The following is a 17311-nucleotide window of genomic DNA, read 5'->3' as shown; positions in this document are numbered from 1 at the left end:
TGTGATACCAATATTCCTTGCAAAACCCACTATCCAATTCCCTTCCTCATCCCGAATAACACCCCCACCTCCTGCCAGACCAGGATTTCCTAGCGACGAATCGTCAGTATTAAGCTTCACCTACTCTCGAGCTAGCCTTTCCCACCTGATCTGCTTGACCATCCGAGTTGCTGCCACCTTAGGAAAATAGGCTTAGTAAAAATATTCCCTAGCCCTCTAGATTATATCTTCAGCCAGATTCCAGTTGGAATTTTTGTTTTTAAAAACCACCTGGTTTCTACTGTTCCAAATTAACCAAACCGCAAAAGGGAAGAGCACCTTCCAAGGAATAGAACACCTCGCATACCCTCTCTCAGTGGTACAATTTTCTGCCAACCAAGAATGAATGTTCTGAGAAAAGAAGGTGTTGCTGCTATGAGGAATTCCAAGGGTATTCCAAGTATGCCTACTGACAGGACAGTCCCTTAATGCATGGCCAATTGTTTCAACATCATTGTGGCACAAAGGGCATGTTAGGTCCATTTCCATCCCCCTAGCCACCAGACGATCTTTGACACTGATACCGTCATGGCAACACTTCCATAAAAATGACTGAATTCTTGGCAGAGTTTTAATAGCCCAAACCCAGCTCCCATGAAAAAGACAAGTCGGACTCAAATCAGCAGCACATCTATAAGCACTCTTAAGGTCAAATTCCCCATCTCGAGATCCCATCCAGATTAATCTATCTTGACTTGGACCAGTCAAGGCAAAAGGGGTTGATTGGATTTCCTTCTTGCAGCTTGGAGGAAGATCAAAAGGAATCTTTGCCCAATTCCATCCCACACCAGACACCATATCTTTCACTTTATCTTCCTCTCTAGCAAAGGGCAGAGGTCCTTGAATTAAATGTCTCAAAGATCCCTGGTTTAGCCATTTGTCGTTCCAAAAGCTGAGATTGTTATTCCTTCCAGGCAGCCACCGAATGCCTTGAGTGAAGACACTCTTCCTTTTCTTCATGCCAGACCAGATTTGGGAACAAGGCAATTTATCACAATTCCTTGAACGGACTCTTTGCTGAGAACAATACTTATTCTTTAAAACTCTAGCCCAAAGAGAATCGCCCTCCGTATAGAACCTCCAATTCAACTTAGCGAGCAAAGCGATATTTCTACCCCTAGCCGACTGCAAACCCAAACCACCTTCCACTTTAGGATCTTATCCCAGCCAACCCTATGCACTTTTTTGGCCTGATCAGATGTTCCCCAAAGGAAGTTTCTATTGACTTGGTCAATGCCGTCCAGAACTTTACTTGGAAGAGAGGTGCATTGCATCACATAATTTGGAATGGTGGACGAGGAAGCTTGAACAAACACTGATCTTCCAGCAAGAGAGAGCAAGTTTGCCTTCCAGCCAGCCAATTTCTGTTTTACCCTTTCTAAGACAAAATTAAAGTCCTGGTTGGAAGAGCCTGGACTTTTAATGGGAATACCAAGGTATCTCCCAAGGTTAGGAGTGGACTGAAAACCAAGAATGTCACTAAAAGATTCCCTTGTATCCCTATCAATATTAGGCGAAAAGAAAATCCTCAATTTTGCTTCACTAACCGATTGCCCTGTGATGCCACAAAAATGATCTAGCACATCCCGAATGGTGGAGCAATTAATCAGGTCAACTTTGGCAAATAATACAATGTCATCAGCAAAAAACAAGTGAGAGAAGGTCGGACCTCCTCTAGATGCTTTCACTGGAGTCCAACACTTAACTTCACATTTTTCAGCAATCAAATGCCCAAGATAGTCCATACAAAGAATGAAAAGGTAGGGAGAGAGGGGGTCCCCTTGCCTTATACCCTTGAAGGACTAAATTCTTCAAGACTGCCCCCATTGAAAAGAATTGAGGTGCTAGCTGAAGTGACACAGCTCATAATAATGTCAATAAGGCTTCCTGGAAGATTGGCTCGATACAGAGAATCCCGAATAAAACTCCACTCCAACTTATCATAGGCTTTTTCAAGATCTATTTTAATTGTCATGCTACCTACTTTCCCCCTTTTCCTGCTGATGGTGTGAATTAACTCCTGCACAATTATTGCATTATTTATCCCCTTTCTACTTGGCACAAAGGCAGATTGGAATGGGGAAACAATCCCACTCAAAAAAGGTCTTAACCTGGCCACAATAATCTTAGTAATTATCTTGTAGACCGTATTACACAAACTGATGGGCCTATAATTTCCAATAGTCTCAGGCCCTTGGATCTTTGGAATAAGTGCAATATGGGTTTTGTTTAAATAACCAGGAACTTTCCTATCCTCAAAAACCTTTTTAATTTCTTCTTTAACTGAGTCTCCCACCACTAACCAAAACCGTTGGAAGAATCCCGCATGCAACCCATCCTGCCCCGGAGCTTTGTTAGCTTTTAGCAACCAAAGAGCAGCCTTAATCTCCTCATCTGTCACTTCACAATCTAGACCATTTTTTTCTTCTTCAGTCAAACCAAGCTGCCACCTAGTTGGACTCTGAGCAGACCAAGAGGATTGGCTATGAGATGTGGAGTAGAGCTCCATAAAGCTTTCCCTAATGTGCTCCATTACCTCTCTTTCATCTAACAGCCATTCACCTACACTGTTTTTGATTGCTTAGATCTTGTTTCTTTTCCTTCTCACGATGGCTGACATGTGATAAAAGGATGTATTACGATCACCAAACACCATCCAGTTTAATCTTGATTTTAACGCCCACAGCTCTTCTTCCTGAGCAAGCACTGATTCCAGCTCTACTTGGAGCTTCTTTTCCAACTTAATTAGAGAATCTGACGGACGAATTGCAATAGAGCACTGAATCCCATTCAACCTAGCCATCAAATTCTTTTTCTTGGCAAAAATATTCCCAAATTGAGACTTGTTCCAGTGGTCTGCATTTTTTGAGAACCTTTCGATGATAGAGGGGCTGAATTTCTCCAGGCATTAGAAACCACTGAAGGGAAGGAAGGATCAGATAACCAGAAACTCTGGAACTTGAATGGCCTCTCTAAGAACAAGGTAGACCTGGGCTTGGACTCCATCAACACAGGACAATGATCAGAGAAACAGCGGGTGAGGTGCATGACCCCAGCGTAGGTTTAAAGCTAGGCCCCCATGGCCTAATGGAGAGAAAATGTTCTCCAATAAACCATGGACCCTTTTCTAGCACTTCTGAGAAGTCTTCTTTCAGCCCAAACCGGACCAGATAGAACTCCTGCCCAAGATCAATGATATCCATCCTCCCCGATGGCCTCCACATAGTAGTAAGCCTTGCTTGCAAGAAATGGGAGCCCACCGACCTACCATATACTCTAACAATCAAAGAGTTCACCCAGGGAGCTCTAATCCGTTGCTTTACCTCCTTGGATAGATTAACCGCTGCAACTCCCTCTCGCAGTTCAGCCACCTCATCATCTGATTCTTCATCAGCCTCCATTTGACCATATAACTCAAAGGCCTGGTTATAAGCTCCTGGTATTTCTCCCAAAAGTTTATCCTTGAATGACAAACTATTCCTTCCAACTCTGTCCTGCCTGAGAGACCCCTCCTCCCTGATTAGATTGAAGTCCGCATGGTGAACTTCCTTGACTTTCTTGTTACTACGGGCTAGTTCGACTTCTTCCTCCCTAGAGAGGAAACTATCCTTAGGGACGCTCTTCATTTTTTTAGAGAGAGTCCTCTCAAAGCTTGGATTGAAATGCATTGAACCAAAATATCCAGTTACAGTAGATTAAAACGAGTATTTTCTCAAAAAACAAAAAACAAAAAAAAAAAAGGAGTCAGTGAGAATTAATGAAGAGGAGAATGTGCTTTATATTCTATGCTTTTGAAGTAACTCATTACATTATTGCTTTGATTAATTTTGGTTCATCCATCCATCCATGCATCATCATCATCATCATCATAAAAACAATACTCCGTAATTTTCGCTATTCATGTGTGCGCGTTTAGAGCCCACAACAAGTTTAGAGACGGACCTGATTTTTTGTAAAGGTCTTGATCGCATCAAATGATGTAAACTTTCTAGCGATTTTGATTAATAATAATTGTCTAGATGACTGAAAATCCAATCAATCAAATATTCTTCGTAATATACAGAATTGAATGTGGAATATCAATGTGTCATCAATCAATAATGCGTCACTTGAGAGTTTGGTATAATGAATGGTTTGGTACTTTAGTGGTTATTTCCTTTTATAAATAGTCTGTGTCAAATTTTACTTTTTATCAGAAGTATTAAAATTCATAGGATATTTTATCCACAAAAACATCATGGTATAATAATGAATGATTTCTAGACTAATTACCATCAAGAATCCCCAAAAACATTCATACAATTGCAATTATTAATAATAATATTATTATAATACTAATAAGTAAACCTCAAAAATCAACACAATTGTTACTGCAGATAATTGTTATCTATTGGAGGAAATTTTATTTTGTGGTCAAATGCATGCACAAGGATTTAGAAAATTTGCAACTCAAAACTTTAAAATTCCTAAGAAAAATGCTAGAACCACTAATTTTATCATAATTTTTATTATAACTTGTTCATGTAGCAAGCTGTAAGTGGTAAAGTAAAAATAGTGAATTCATATGAATCCACAAATCCACCACTTATAATTCTCCACATAAATAAATTGTAGCAAAATTATGGTAAAAGTTATGATTTTGCAAACTCAATTCGTAAACACCATCCATAACTAAAAAAACATAATATTCGTAACTGTCGTACCAAATTCTCTTACACAAGCTGAGCCACACCTAAGAACAGAGTAACCAAAGTAGAACAGACTCAACTATTAGTATCAGCTATCAGGGTGACTATCAAAAAGTAATACCTTTTTTTTTTCTGCAAGAAATACCATTTTTTTTTTGGGGTAGCCTATCATAAACTAAACAACACTCTATTTAAAATGAAACAGTAAAATAACTAGTAAACATCACGTTCAGAAATCTAAAGCTTAACAAGGGCCAAGTGGACAATTTGGTTGACTTTGAAGCACCAAAGCTGTATGATGTTGTCAGCTTCAAGTCCATTGTCAACTGCAACCTTTTGCCACCCAGAGCTGAGTATGTAGGACTTGCTGCAACCCAACTTCCACTTCTTCAAAACAATTGTTGATTTTGCAAGACTGGGCTCTATCAAGGGGACCTCCATTCCTTTGTAATTGATTTCATTTGCTTCCCTTTGCTCCAGAATGGTATGGTCCTCTTGGCTGAGAAAGTCAGTCCTCACTTGACCCTTTGGTATGGAAAGGCGAGCAAAGTGAGGCTTCATATCGGTTTTGGACAATATTTTCTGGATAACAAGCTTCAAATCTTGGCCGTTTAGCCCATTAATTTTGTCCTTGAATTGGGTGGGCAAGCAAGGTGGTGGGTGAGGACCAGCTCTCCGAGTGACTCTGGGTCTGGGTCTGGGTCTGGGTTTGATCCTCAGCCTCTTGGGTTTGGGTGGCTTTTCTTTAGATAGCACAGAGTCAGATTGGTTTGGAATGGAAATGAGTGAAGCAACATGAGCAAGCACAGCCAAACCCTCAAACTTGTGATAACGATGATACTTGTTGGGAGACCCCATAGCTTTATCTTTCCATCGTTGGCTGTAAACCTGCAAGCAAAGTATGAAAAATGCTTAAGTTCCTCGTAAATTATGATGTGAATAAATACATAGTAAATCTTATGCTAACCATTAAACGTTTATATTAGAATAAGAAGCACGGAAACGTCAAAATTTTGGCTCTTTTGATAGTCTCTGTAAGTTAAATTTAGGCTTCAACTTTACTTGTTTGTTAAACAAACAAATATAAACAAGTGTTTCATGAGTGGAGCTCAAGCTTTTTATCCATCACAGTAGTAAAAGTGAAACTCACAAGGGAAGGCTTTGATCTTCGTCTGTAAGCACCCCAAGTGGATTTGAAGAGAAACTTAGAACGAAACTCACAGACGATATTAGGCTTGTCCATGCCAATTGAGAAATTTGAGAAGCAGAGACGTAGAAAGCAATGAGAAGGGAGAACAAAGCAGCAAGAGAGAAACCAGAAGAAAAAAAAAAATGGATTGCTTAGTCGGTTGGTGTGAGAAAAACCAAAGTCTGAGCCTCTTTATAAAGAGCTTGACAGCATCATTCATATTTGATGAGATATACGTGAGATTCCTTAGATGTGGAGGAATATAATAGAAAATGCTGAGAAGTTTGCCACGTTCCAGTTCCGTATATTGATCCAACACAAGTATTGAAGTTCCAGTTCCATCAATATGGGTCCACAACACAGGTATTTTTGAAGTTCCAGTTCCATATATTGATCCAACACAGGTATTGACCATATTGAAGTTCCAGTGCCATCAATATGGGCCCACAACACAGGTATTTTTGAAGTTCCAGTTCCATCAATATGGGACCACAACACAGGTATTTTTGAAGTTCCAGTTCCATATATTGATCCAACACAAATATTGACCATATTGAAGTCCCAGTTCCATCAATATGGGTCCACAACACAGGTATTTTTGAAGTTCCAGTTCCATATATTGATCCAACACAAGTATTGACCATATTGAAGTTCCAGTTCCGTCAATATGGGTCCACAACACAGGTATTTTTGAAGTTCCAGTTCCATATATTGATCCAACACAAGTATTGAAGTTCCAGTTCCATCAATATGGCTCCACAACATACGTATTTTTGAAGTTCCATATATTGATCCAACACAAGTATTGAAGTTCCATTTCCATCAATATGGGTCCACAACACAAGTATTGAAGTTCCAGTTCCATCAATATGGGTCCAACACAAGTATTGAAGTTCCATCAACACAAGTATTGAAGTTCCTCAATATGAACATGGTCCAAAATTTCGATCGATATCATGTGTTGGACAAAAGTTCAATTGAAAAGTGTTTCAATTCCATCAACGCAAGTATTTAGTTCCATCAATATGGGTCCTACACATGTATTGAAGTTCCAGTTCCATCAATATGGGTCCAACACAAGTATTGAAGTTCCATCAACACAAGTATTGAAGTTCCTCAATATGAACATGGTCCAAAATTTCGATCCATATCATGTCTTTTCATTAAGTTGTTTTTACTGTTACCCCAAAAATCACATTAACCTATTTTTACTGTTGTATAAAAGATGGGTCAGTGTTAATACATGAGCCATTGTCAGCCTCAATTAAATGGAAAATGGGGAAGCTATAAAAACAAAGGCTTTTAGCACTTACTGAAATCCCATCGTGTCGTGCAACTTAGATGTCATTTCTACTTCTACAAAATTTAGTAGTTTCTTTTTTTTTTTTTTTTTTTGAGAAATACACACACATATATATACATATATTGCCAACCTCTTGGTATTCTTCATAAAATTGTTGTTCTTATGTTCCAATTTTCTTTGCCATTAATTTATCCAACTTCAGTTACTACCCCTCTTTCTTGCCTCTTATCTTCGTCAAAGTTAAACCCCTCAAATGAGATTGCCAAAAAAAAAAGGCAGATAATGACTACTCAAGACGAAAGAGAACCCTTCTCAAAAAAGAAGAAGAAAGAGAACAAGAACTTGACGGCTAAAATACTTGTGAACAAAAGTTTCAATGGTGAGCAAATAATAATCCATATTCAAGTTTCAATTGTGAGGCAAATATAGTCCCATGGTACAAGAATGAAGATTGGAGAAATTGACCATATAAATCAATTGTAGTGGGATTTAGAAATTGGCAAATATTACTTATAAAACATGACATGAATAATGAACAAATATGATACTTATGGGACGCTTCAATTGTGAGGCAAATATGTTTCAATTGTGAGCAAATAATCCATTTGAAGAATGAAGATTGTTAAGAAATTGACCATAAATCAATTGTAATGGGACTTAGAAATTGGCAAATATGGTACTTATAGAACATGACATGAATAATGAGCAAATATGATACTTATGGGACGTTTCAATTGTGGAGGAATATAATAGAAAATGCATGACATGAATAAGATTGGAGAAATTGACCATAATAGAAACGCATGACATGAATAATTGGAGAAATTGACCATAATAATATATAGAAGTGCTGATAAGTTGACAACAACTAAAAAACTTAAATTTAATAAAAATAAACTTGAATATATTGACATCATACACAAATAAATACTTAAAAAATTTCTTCTAGAGAAGCTGAATATTAAGATTGGAGAAATTTGGAGAAATATGGTGCTGAATCCATATGACATGAAGATTGGAGAAATTGACCATAATAGAAACGCATGACATGAATAATTGGAGAAATTGACCATAATAATAGAAGTGCTGATAAGTTGACAACAACTAAAAAACTTAAATTTAATAAAAATAAACTTGAATATATTAACATCACACACAAATAAATACTTAAAAATTTTCTTCTAGAGGAGCTGAAAGATTGGAGAAATTTGGAGAAACATGGTGCTGAATCCATATGACATGAAGATCGGAGAAATATGGGACTGAATATGAAGCATATGACAGTCCATATGACAGTACGATGTGGATTAACTACTGTTTATTCAAAGATAGAGAACTCCTTGGCAAAGGCATCAACTAAAAAACTTAAATTAAATAAAATTTAATAAAAATAAAACTTGAATATATTGGCATCACACACACACAAAAATTAAATTAATACTTAAATTTTTAAAATTTTCTTCTACGAGTCTTCATATTTTAAAATCATTGTATGATAGCTTCATTATTAATTTTATCAGTTACATCTTTTTCAATGTACATAACAAAACAATCATTCATCTATTGATTTCATGTTCAATTATGATAACCAAGAGGTTGACAAGAACCTATTTGTAAGTATGACCCTTCTTATTTTAGCATGATCATCTACATATATCTAAAAACTGAAGAGTAACATTTATTCATTTAAGGCGACTTAAATGCTCAATTATTTAAAAATTAAAATATCTTTTAACCATTATTTTTCTTATTAATTTTTCAACTTTTCTCCCTCTCTTTTATCTTTTCATCTTACCACTACTTTCTACTTTAATATCACTCATTCTCTATCTTTTTATCTTCCTTTATTTTGACTATTCTTATTCTCATCATCTTACTATAAATTTGACATTTTTCCTTCCATTCTATGCATATTTTTTTCACACAAAAAAGGTTGCCTCTCTCTCTATTTGTTTTTCATTTTGTCTGATTTTTTACTTTTCTTGCATCCTTACTTTAGGTTGATGAATTTTTGTATTAGTTAGAACTCTACTTTGGGTTAATGCGATTTAGTTTTGTGTTTTAATTTTTTACCTTTTTATTCTCTTTGATTGTTAAATATTATCTTACTGCATTATACATATAGTATATAATAATTTTTGTGTTAGTTAGAACTCTACTTTGGGTTAATGCGATTTAATTTTGTGTTTTAAGTTGTTATCTTTTTTATGGGACCGACGAACTCTTCTGCCCAGACGACCTCATTAAGAATATTCGTCCACCCTGCCACGACATGGACGAATGCAAGCGAATCATTAATAAGGAGTTTTAATGCCTCAGTCAGTTACAAATTAGTTATCATACCGTTGGAAGCTCATCAACACCCACATTAATAAACCCTGAAGTGTTACACAAAGGACACTAAAGCCACAATTAAAGCCCCAATGACTAGAAACTATGAAGCTATATATACAAGTCCATCAAGACCAGACCAAGTACATACATCCAACTGATATTCATTATAGCGCACGTAATTTTGATATTCTGAGCTCTCTTACTTCCTAAAAAGCTTCTATCACTAACTTTATTATCGGAGGCTCTGTGGAAGGCACAACACCGGTGACCATCTGAGGAAAGCTTTACATCACATTTGCAGGTTCAGTGATGAGGATTCAACTCTATCTAGACGAACCTACATTTCTGACGATTTTTGCATCATCAACTCGGTGTCGTTTGTGGGAATGACATTTTCGCACTAAGGTTCGAAAGCATAGTTCCAGTCAGTTTCTGAGTTCAAATCAAGTCCAACCAAGATACTGTAGTATTGGCTCTGCAAATCCAGGCACTTACAGCTAGTGTGGAAGAGCTTACCAGATAGAACCAAGAGATGAGGCTACGACTTTAGCAGGAAGACAACTGTTCTGGGACCAACCGAGATGATGAGGGAGACAGCCAAAGAAGAAGTGATCGCCAGCAAGCGACTACTCTAGAAGGACCAAGCTCAGATCTTCTCCGAAAAATGAGAAAGGAGATGGACGAGCTAAAAAGTGCCATAAAGGGGAAAACAGACCGGAGTCTGGATAGAATGGTCAGGATGACAGATTCACCCTTCACAGTGGCAGTCCGGGAATGCCCGGTACCGTCAAAATTTTGCCTGCCCCAACTTGAGCCATTCGACGAGCTAAAAGACCCCCTGGACCACCTCAACACTTTCAAGACGACTCTAGGCCTTCAACAGCCTCTTGACGAGATATTGTGTCACTCCTTCCCCACCACTCTCAAGGGAGCTACAAGGGAGTGGTTCACGAAGTTACTAGCATCGTCCATCGATAGCTTCGAGCAGTTGGGCAATTCCTTCCTACGTCACTTCGTCGGGGGACAGCGCCCGAGAAGGCCAGCAGACCACTTACTTACCATCAAACAAGGAGAAAATGAGACCTTAAGGTCGTACGTAAAACGATTCACTCAAAAAACTTTAGAGGTCAACGAGGATGATGACAAGGTGCAGCTAACAACCTTTAAAGCTGAGTTGAAATCTAGGGAATTCGTGGTCTCACTAGCGAAGAATCCCCCAAAGATGATGCAGAGTTGCTTCTGAAGACGCAAAAGTACATGAACGTCGAAGATGCCTTAGCAACGATAAAAGGCGTGGAAAAGTCCAATGACAAAGGAAAGAAGGAAGATGATTGTAGAGGATGAAAAAGGGAGCATTCAAATCGTTAGAATAGCGACAAAGGTAAAAGGAAAGACGATAAAGCTCCTCGGATGGTAAAATTCACTCTTTTAGCTATGCCTGTTGACAAAATTTTGGCACAGATTAAAGATGAGCACTACCTCAAGGGGCCAAGACCATTGCATTCATCCCCTAATGTACGTGACAAGAAGAAATACTGTCGTTTCCACAAGGATCACGGCCATTACTCAGAAAAATTGAATGGACTTAAAGGAGCAGATAGAGGAAATCATACGAAAAGGGAAGTTACAGAGGTTTTTGAAGAAAGGAGAACCCAGCAAGTCTAGGGACGAAGAAAAGGATAAACGTGAAGCCTCTCCAAGAGACGAAGATCACGCTTCTCAACGACCAACAAGTGTGATCGGGGAGATAAAAACGATATGTGGGAGACTGCGCCCCCAGCTCGTATTATAGAGTGTTAGGCTAAACTCACGTGAATGGGTGGAGTCGTGTTATTGCCTCTCAAAATGGAGGTTCGACTAGTTATATTTTTCCTTTTAGATTAAGGGTTTTACAATAGAGTCACCACTTATTTAATTATTGGGATAAATAAGAAAACCAAAATTGAAAAATTCCTCATTTTATTAATTTTCAATTGAATTTACATTGATCATAGGAAAATTACATGGCTTTGGTCCTAGATACAATCTAAGATAAAGTACATAGCTTTGTTTCCTAGTTACAATCTAAAAATTGAAAATTACAAGGATAAACATTGGTCTTATCAACCCTTAATCTAAGTTCAGAGGCTATGTTACAAGGTGGGAAGGTGTTAGGCACCCACCTTGCCCGGTGAAACCGGTCTTCTAGACTATGGTGGCCAACATTCATATCACATCATCTAATATGTTATCAATCAATTTTATTGTTGAATTTAAAGTGTGTGCATGTGATAAACCCTAGTTCAATTTATTAAGCATTTCATTTAGATTGAAAAATAAATTCTAGTGAATGTGTGTGGATGGTGATATCCTAGATTCAAGAATTTAAAAGAATTATTAAACAAACATATTTTTTATGTTTTTGATGTGGATTTAAGATTGAAACTAGTGTTATGCATAAACATGTGATGAACAACCAAGAACATGTGAAGAACATATAAGAACATTCAAACATATTCAAAGGAATTTAAATGATTATTATCATGCTTTAATCTTAAACTTTCATCATGGCAGCACAAAAAAACAATTAGGGAAATGGATTATACCTTTATGCAATATCTATATGGTGGATGAGGAGACTCTTGAGGGAGGTCTTAGGGTGGAGGAAAAGAAAAGTTATGAGAGGAAGAGTGAGTCTCACTCAATACCTTGAGTCTCAAGAAGACCAAAATATGACAAGACCACTCAACTTCACTAGAACTCAAGAGAGGGGATTTTTTGTGTGTCTTGGAATGGAGGAGAGGAGGGTTTATATAGTAGTAGTTGAGGAAATATGAATGGAAGACCATTTAATGAGGGTTGACAAAGAATCATGAACCTAGACCTCATTTTAGCCTTTGGGAAAATCTGGTGCATTAAATGTAGAGATTGGTGGGAGTGAGGAGCAAGCCGAAATTCAGTTTTCCCGTAGCTGCTGTAACAGCTTGTAAAGCCAATTTCGAAAAATCATATCTAACTCAATTCTGATCGGAATTGTCTCGTTCTTGTGCTCAAATTGAAGCCCCGGATGTCTAATTTCTGGAAAAATTAACCTCATTCACAGATTCAAAATATTTCGAGAGATATCGATGAAATGGTGAGCAGAAGTCATTTGTTAGAAAATGATTTCAGCACAATTAACATTAATAGGTCCCAAATTAGCCTCAATTAATATTAAATGGCTCCAACCACTCTCATTTCAGACTTAATTTATTCCAAATTTTCTCTAATTAAAAGATAATTGCACAAATTATTCATTGAATAATTAATGTTTAATTATCTAGTTAATTAGGTGTATGCAACCTTACCATAAAATGTAGTTCTAACCAATCAAATTATGACACATAATTAATCTCAAATTGATTATAATTATAATCAATTGAAATCAATTGTTCATAATTACATATAGTCGAACTCAATTTATGATAATGCATCTCGACCATTAAAACTTGATTTGATGATAACTTTCAATCTGATGGTCTGATTAGGGCTTATGACTAGTCGATTTGATCATTACAATATCAAGATCATTTTGGTGAAATGAGATTAAGGATCTAATGACCAGAATCAAGATGAATATTTTCAAGGCGAAATTACCCTTTTACCCTCTATAGGAGGTTAAATACGGGTTGCAAAATGGGGTGTCAACACGATCACAAGAGGACCGTCAACAGGAGGATCGTTAAGGTATCTTAGGAAATCATATCAAAAGCAGGTGAACAACATCCACAAGACACCACCCTCGAAACAAAAACTGATGGACAGGGATATGTTCTTCTCAGAAGAAGACGCCAAAAGAGTAAATCAGCCATACGACAACCCCCTAGTCATAATGCTTACCATAGAAGGGTTCAATACCAGGAGAGTCCTCATAGATAATGGCAGCTCTGCAGACATCATCTATCTCTCCGCTTTTCAACAGCTAAAGTTAGATCTAGGAAGGCTGCGCCATTTTGAGTCCCCTATCGTTAGCTTCAGTGGGGGCAAGGTGTATCCCAAAGGCATAGTGACGTTGACGATCACAGTGGGGTCATATCCGTGACAATTGACTCGTCACTTGGATTTTCTAGTGGTAGATTTCCCCTTCTCATACAATGTGATCATTGGGAGGCTCACACTCAATCGCTGGAAGATGGCCACGTCCATCTATTGCCTGAAGGTAAATTTTCTGTCGAAAAATGGTGTAGGTGAAGTAAAAGAAGATCAAGTATTGGCTAGGGAGTGCTACCAAGAAGTGTTGGTTGCAAAGGAAAACCACACATGGATGATCGAGGAGAAAGAAGAGGAAAATGTGGAAGCCTTAGAGACCGTGGAGCTGGTAGACGGAGAACCAATAAAGACCACAAGAGTAGGGAGGACCAAAAGTATAGACATGAAAAAGAAACTAGTCCAATTCCTTAGGGAGAACTTGGACATCTTCGCTTGGAGTCACGAGAACATGCCAGGCATATTCACAGAGATTTTCAAGCACAAGTTAAATTTTAACCCCGAGAAAAAGCCCATTCAGCAGAGACGATGAGTCTTTGCTCCAGAACGGAACTAGGCTATCATGGACGAGGTAAATAAACTACTAACAGTGGGCTTCATCTGCGAGGTCTACTATCCGGACTGGCTGGCCAATGTCATCCTTGTAAAGAAAGCACATGGGAAATGAAGGATGTGCATGGACTTCACAAACCTAAACAAGGTCTGCCCAAAGGACAGCTTCCCCCTGCTAAGAATAGACCAGCTGGTGGATTTCACTGCAGGATATAAGTTCCTAACCTTTATGGACACATGCTCGGGGTACAAATAGATAAAAATGGCAGAAGAAGATCAAGAGAAAACTGCGTTCATCACAAGCCAAGGGCTCTACTGCTAGAAGGTGATGCCCTTTGGGCTGAAAAATGCAGGAGCAACCTACCAAAGATTAGTAAACAAAATGTTCAATCAGCAAATTGGGAGGAACATGGAAGTGTATGTGGGCGACATGCTCGTCAAGAGCAAAGAAGAGTCTATTAACCTAGACGATCTCCAAGAGACGTTTACAACACTCAAGCAATAATAGATGAAGTTAAACCCCAACAAATGCGCCTTTGGGGTAGCGTCAGCGAAGTTCTTAAGGTTCATAGTGTCTCGGAGGGGAATAGAAGTGAACCTAGAAAAGGTGCGAGCTATACTAGAGATGACATTCCCTAAGACCGTAAAGGAAGTCCAGAAGCTCACAGGGAGGATAGCAGCGCTCAACAGATTCGTCTCGAAAACGACGGACAAATGCCTGCCCTTCTTCAAAACTCTAAAGCAAGCCTTCACTTAAACGGACAAGTGTGAGGAACCTTTCCAGGAACTCAAGTGCTACCTGAGCAATCCACCCCTCCTGAGCCCATCCAATGAGGGAGAAAACTTGTATTTGTACTTAGCAGTGTCAACTACTGTTGTAAGCGCTGCCTTGATTTGAGAAGAGGACGGAAGACAGCTTCTAGTTTACTATGTCAGCCAAGCTTTCCAAGGGGCAGAAGCCAAGATCCCACTTATAGAGAACATTGCATTCGCTTTGATTATAGCCTCACGCAAGCTGAGCCCCTACTTCCAGGCGAATCTTATCTTGGTAATGACGGACCAACCTATAAAGAAGTCGATGAACAAGCCCGAGGCTGCAAGAAGGATGATCCAGTGGGCTATCAAGCTCAGCCAATTCAACATTAAATACCACCCAGGACAGCCATTAAGGTGCAGGTATTGGCAGATTTCATCACTGAATTTACAATCCCAGACGAGGAGGGAGCTGCAGACGAAGGGGAATGATGGACGATCCAGACTGACGAGTCGTCAGTCCGAAAAATGGGCGGAGTAGGAATCATTATCATCACCCTAAAGGGAGAGACGCTCAAATACGGAGTCCAGCTAACATTCTTGCCCACCAACAATGAAGCCGAATACAAAGGGGTATTGACGAGACTAAAGGTCGGGAAGGCACTAGGAATTAAAAACTTGCTCCTCCATAGTGATTCAAAGCTCGTCGTAGGACAAATAAATGGGGAGTTCGAAACAAAGGACAATAGGATGCAAAAATACCTAAGGTTGACAAAACTTCTGACACAGGAGTTTGATCAGGTGGAGTTCACACAGATCCCTAGAAGCCAAAATATGGGGGCAGATGAGCTACTGAAATGGTCGTTGTCAGAAGCAAGACCAACCAGTACAGACTTGAAGATTGAAGTCCAGAAATGTCCTAGCATTGAAGAAGTCCCCACCTTTGCAATCCAGAGCAAAAGCAGCTAGATGACCCCGATCCAATCCTTCCCTTAGGACAGACGACTTCCACAAGACAACGAAGAGGCCAGGAAGGTCAGGAAGAGGGCAGCAAGGTTCACGATCCTGAATGGCACTCTGTATAAAAGAGGCTTCTCCATGCCTTACCTGAAGTGCTTCAACGAGGAGGAAGCTAAGTATTTCCTAGAAGAGATCCATGAAGAAATTTGCAGAGACCATGCAGGCTTGAGATCCCTAATCAGCAAAGTTATCCAAATGGACTACTTTTGGCCTACCTTGTAGAAGGACGCAAAGGAGTTCGTCAAGAAGTGCGACAAATGCCAGAAATTTGGGAACATTCAATGCATCCCATTTGAGAGACTCACGACAATAACCTCCCCATGGCCATTCGCCCAATGGGGACTTGACATCGTTGGCCTGTTGCCCCAAGGTAAAAGACAGGTAAAATTTTTACTAGTTGCCATTGAATATTTCACAAAATGGGTTGAAGCAGAAGCACTAGCAACCATAACGGAGGTGAAGGTCTAGAACTTCGTATGGAAAAACATAATTTGTCGGTTCGGGATACCACAGACAATCATATCAAACAACGGGAGGCAGTTTGACAGTCAAGGTTTCAAGGACTTCTGCTCAGGATTAGGAATCAAGAACCAATTCTCATCGCCTGGTCACCCTCAAGCTAATGGCCGGACATAAGTGACGAACCGGACCCTACTCAAGATTATCAAGGCTAGGCTGGACGAAGCAAATGGCGCATGGCTGGAAGAATTGCCTAACATTTTGTGGGTGTACAAGACTACAGCAAGAACCCCGACAGAAGAGACCCCCTTCAATCTCACCTATGGCACCGAAGCAGTATTCCCAGTCGAAGTGGGAATCACTAGCTTGAGACGAGAAGTCTTCCACAAAGGCAACAATGACGATCAACTACGAGTTAACTTGGACTTCTTGGACAAATCCAAAGACGGAGCATCCTGCAAGATGGTAGGGTACTAGCAAAAGATGTCCGAGTACTACAACAAGAGAGTGAAGCTCAAACAACTTAACATAGGAGATCTTGTCCTGCGTAAGGTTACACCTATTACCAAAAACCCAACCCAAGGGAAGCTTGGCCCAACCTAGGAAGGACCCTACAGAGTCACCCATTATTCCAAGCAAGGCAGCTATCACCTGGAAACGTTGAATGAGAGAAGAGTGCCGCGACCATGGAATATCGAGCATTTGAAGCAATACCATCAGTAAATGTAATACACAATTGTATTCGTGTTCGAAATAAAGCAATAAAAGAATTATTCAAGCCAATATGATGTGTGCAAGGCTAAAATAAATAAATAAATTTTGGCTAAGTAACAAGATTCCGCATAGACGGATGTAAGTTATTGAAAAAGCCAAAAAATGACAAGATCTCTTCAATGGGTGTAAGTCACCTAAAATTTTGGCCAAGTAACAAGATTCCGCCTAGACGAATGTAAGTTACCGACGAAACCA

At 39.1% G+C, this 17311-nt stretch overlaps 2 protein-coding genes across 2 annotated transcripts; one reads left to right on the top strand and one right to left on the bottom strand.

Annotated features, from left to right (window-relative positions):
* Window positions 1-4855: 4855 nt before the first annotated feature.
* Window positions 4856-5970, bottom strand: LOC142644149 (B3 domain-containing protein At1g05920-like). The gene is made up of 2 exons (XM_075818826.1): window positions 5878-5970; window positions 4856-5615 (listed from the first exon to the last, which is right to left on the bottom strand). The coding sequence occupies exons 1-2, from the start codon at window positions 5968-5970 to the stop codon at window positions 4965-4967; spliced, it is 744 nt and encodes a 247-aa protein (XP_075674941.1). The 3' UTR covers window positions 4856-4964.
* A 9421-nt stretch (window positions 5971-15391) lies between these two features.
* LOC142644148 (uncharacterized) lies at window positions 15392-15832 on the top strand. The gene has a single exon (XM_075818825.1). The coding sequence runs from the start codon at window positions 15392-15394 to the stop codon at window positions 15830-15832; it is 441 nt and encodes a 146-aa protein (XP_075674940.1).
* The last annotated feature ends 1479 nt before the right edge of the window (window positions 15833-17311 follow it).

The sequence above is a fragment of the Castanea sativa genome, chromosome 7 (assembly GCF_040712315.1).
Source record: "Castanea sativa cultivar Marrone di Chiusa Pesio chromosome 7, ASM4071231v1".
NCBI lineage: Eukaryota > Viridiplantae > Streptophyta > Magnoliopsida > Fagales > Fagaceae > Castanea > Castanea sativa.
The sequence above is the reverse complement of the archived record's forward strand: the minus strand, read 5'-3'. Positions and strand labels throughout refer to the sequence as shown.

Coding starts and splice junctions, on each gene's coding strand:
- LOC142644149 (XM_075818826.1), bottom strand. CDS start 5,970: ATGGACAAGCCTAATATCGTCTGTGAGTTTCGTTCTAAGTTTCTCTTC. Junction 5,616..5,877: donor GAAGATCAAAGCCTTCCCTT/GTGAGTTTCACT, acceptor CTTTGCTTGCAG/GTTTACAGCCAACGATGGAA.
- LOC142644148 (XM_075818825.1), top strand. CDS start 15,392: ATGGGCGGAGTAGGAATCATTATCATCACCCTAAAGGGAGAGACGCTC.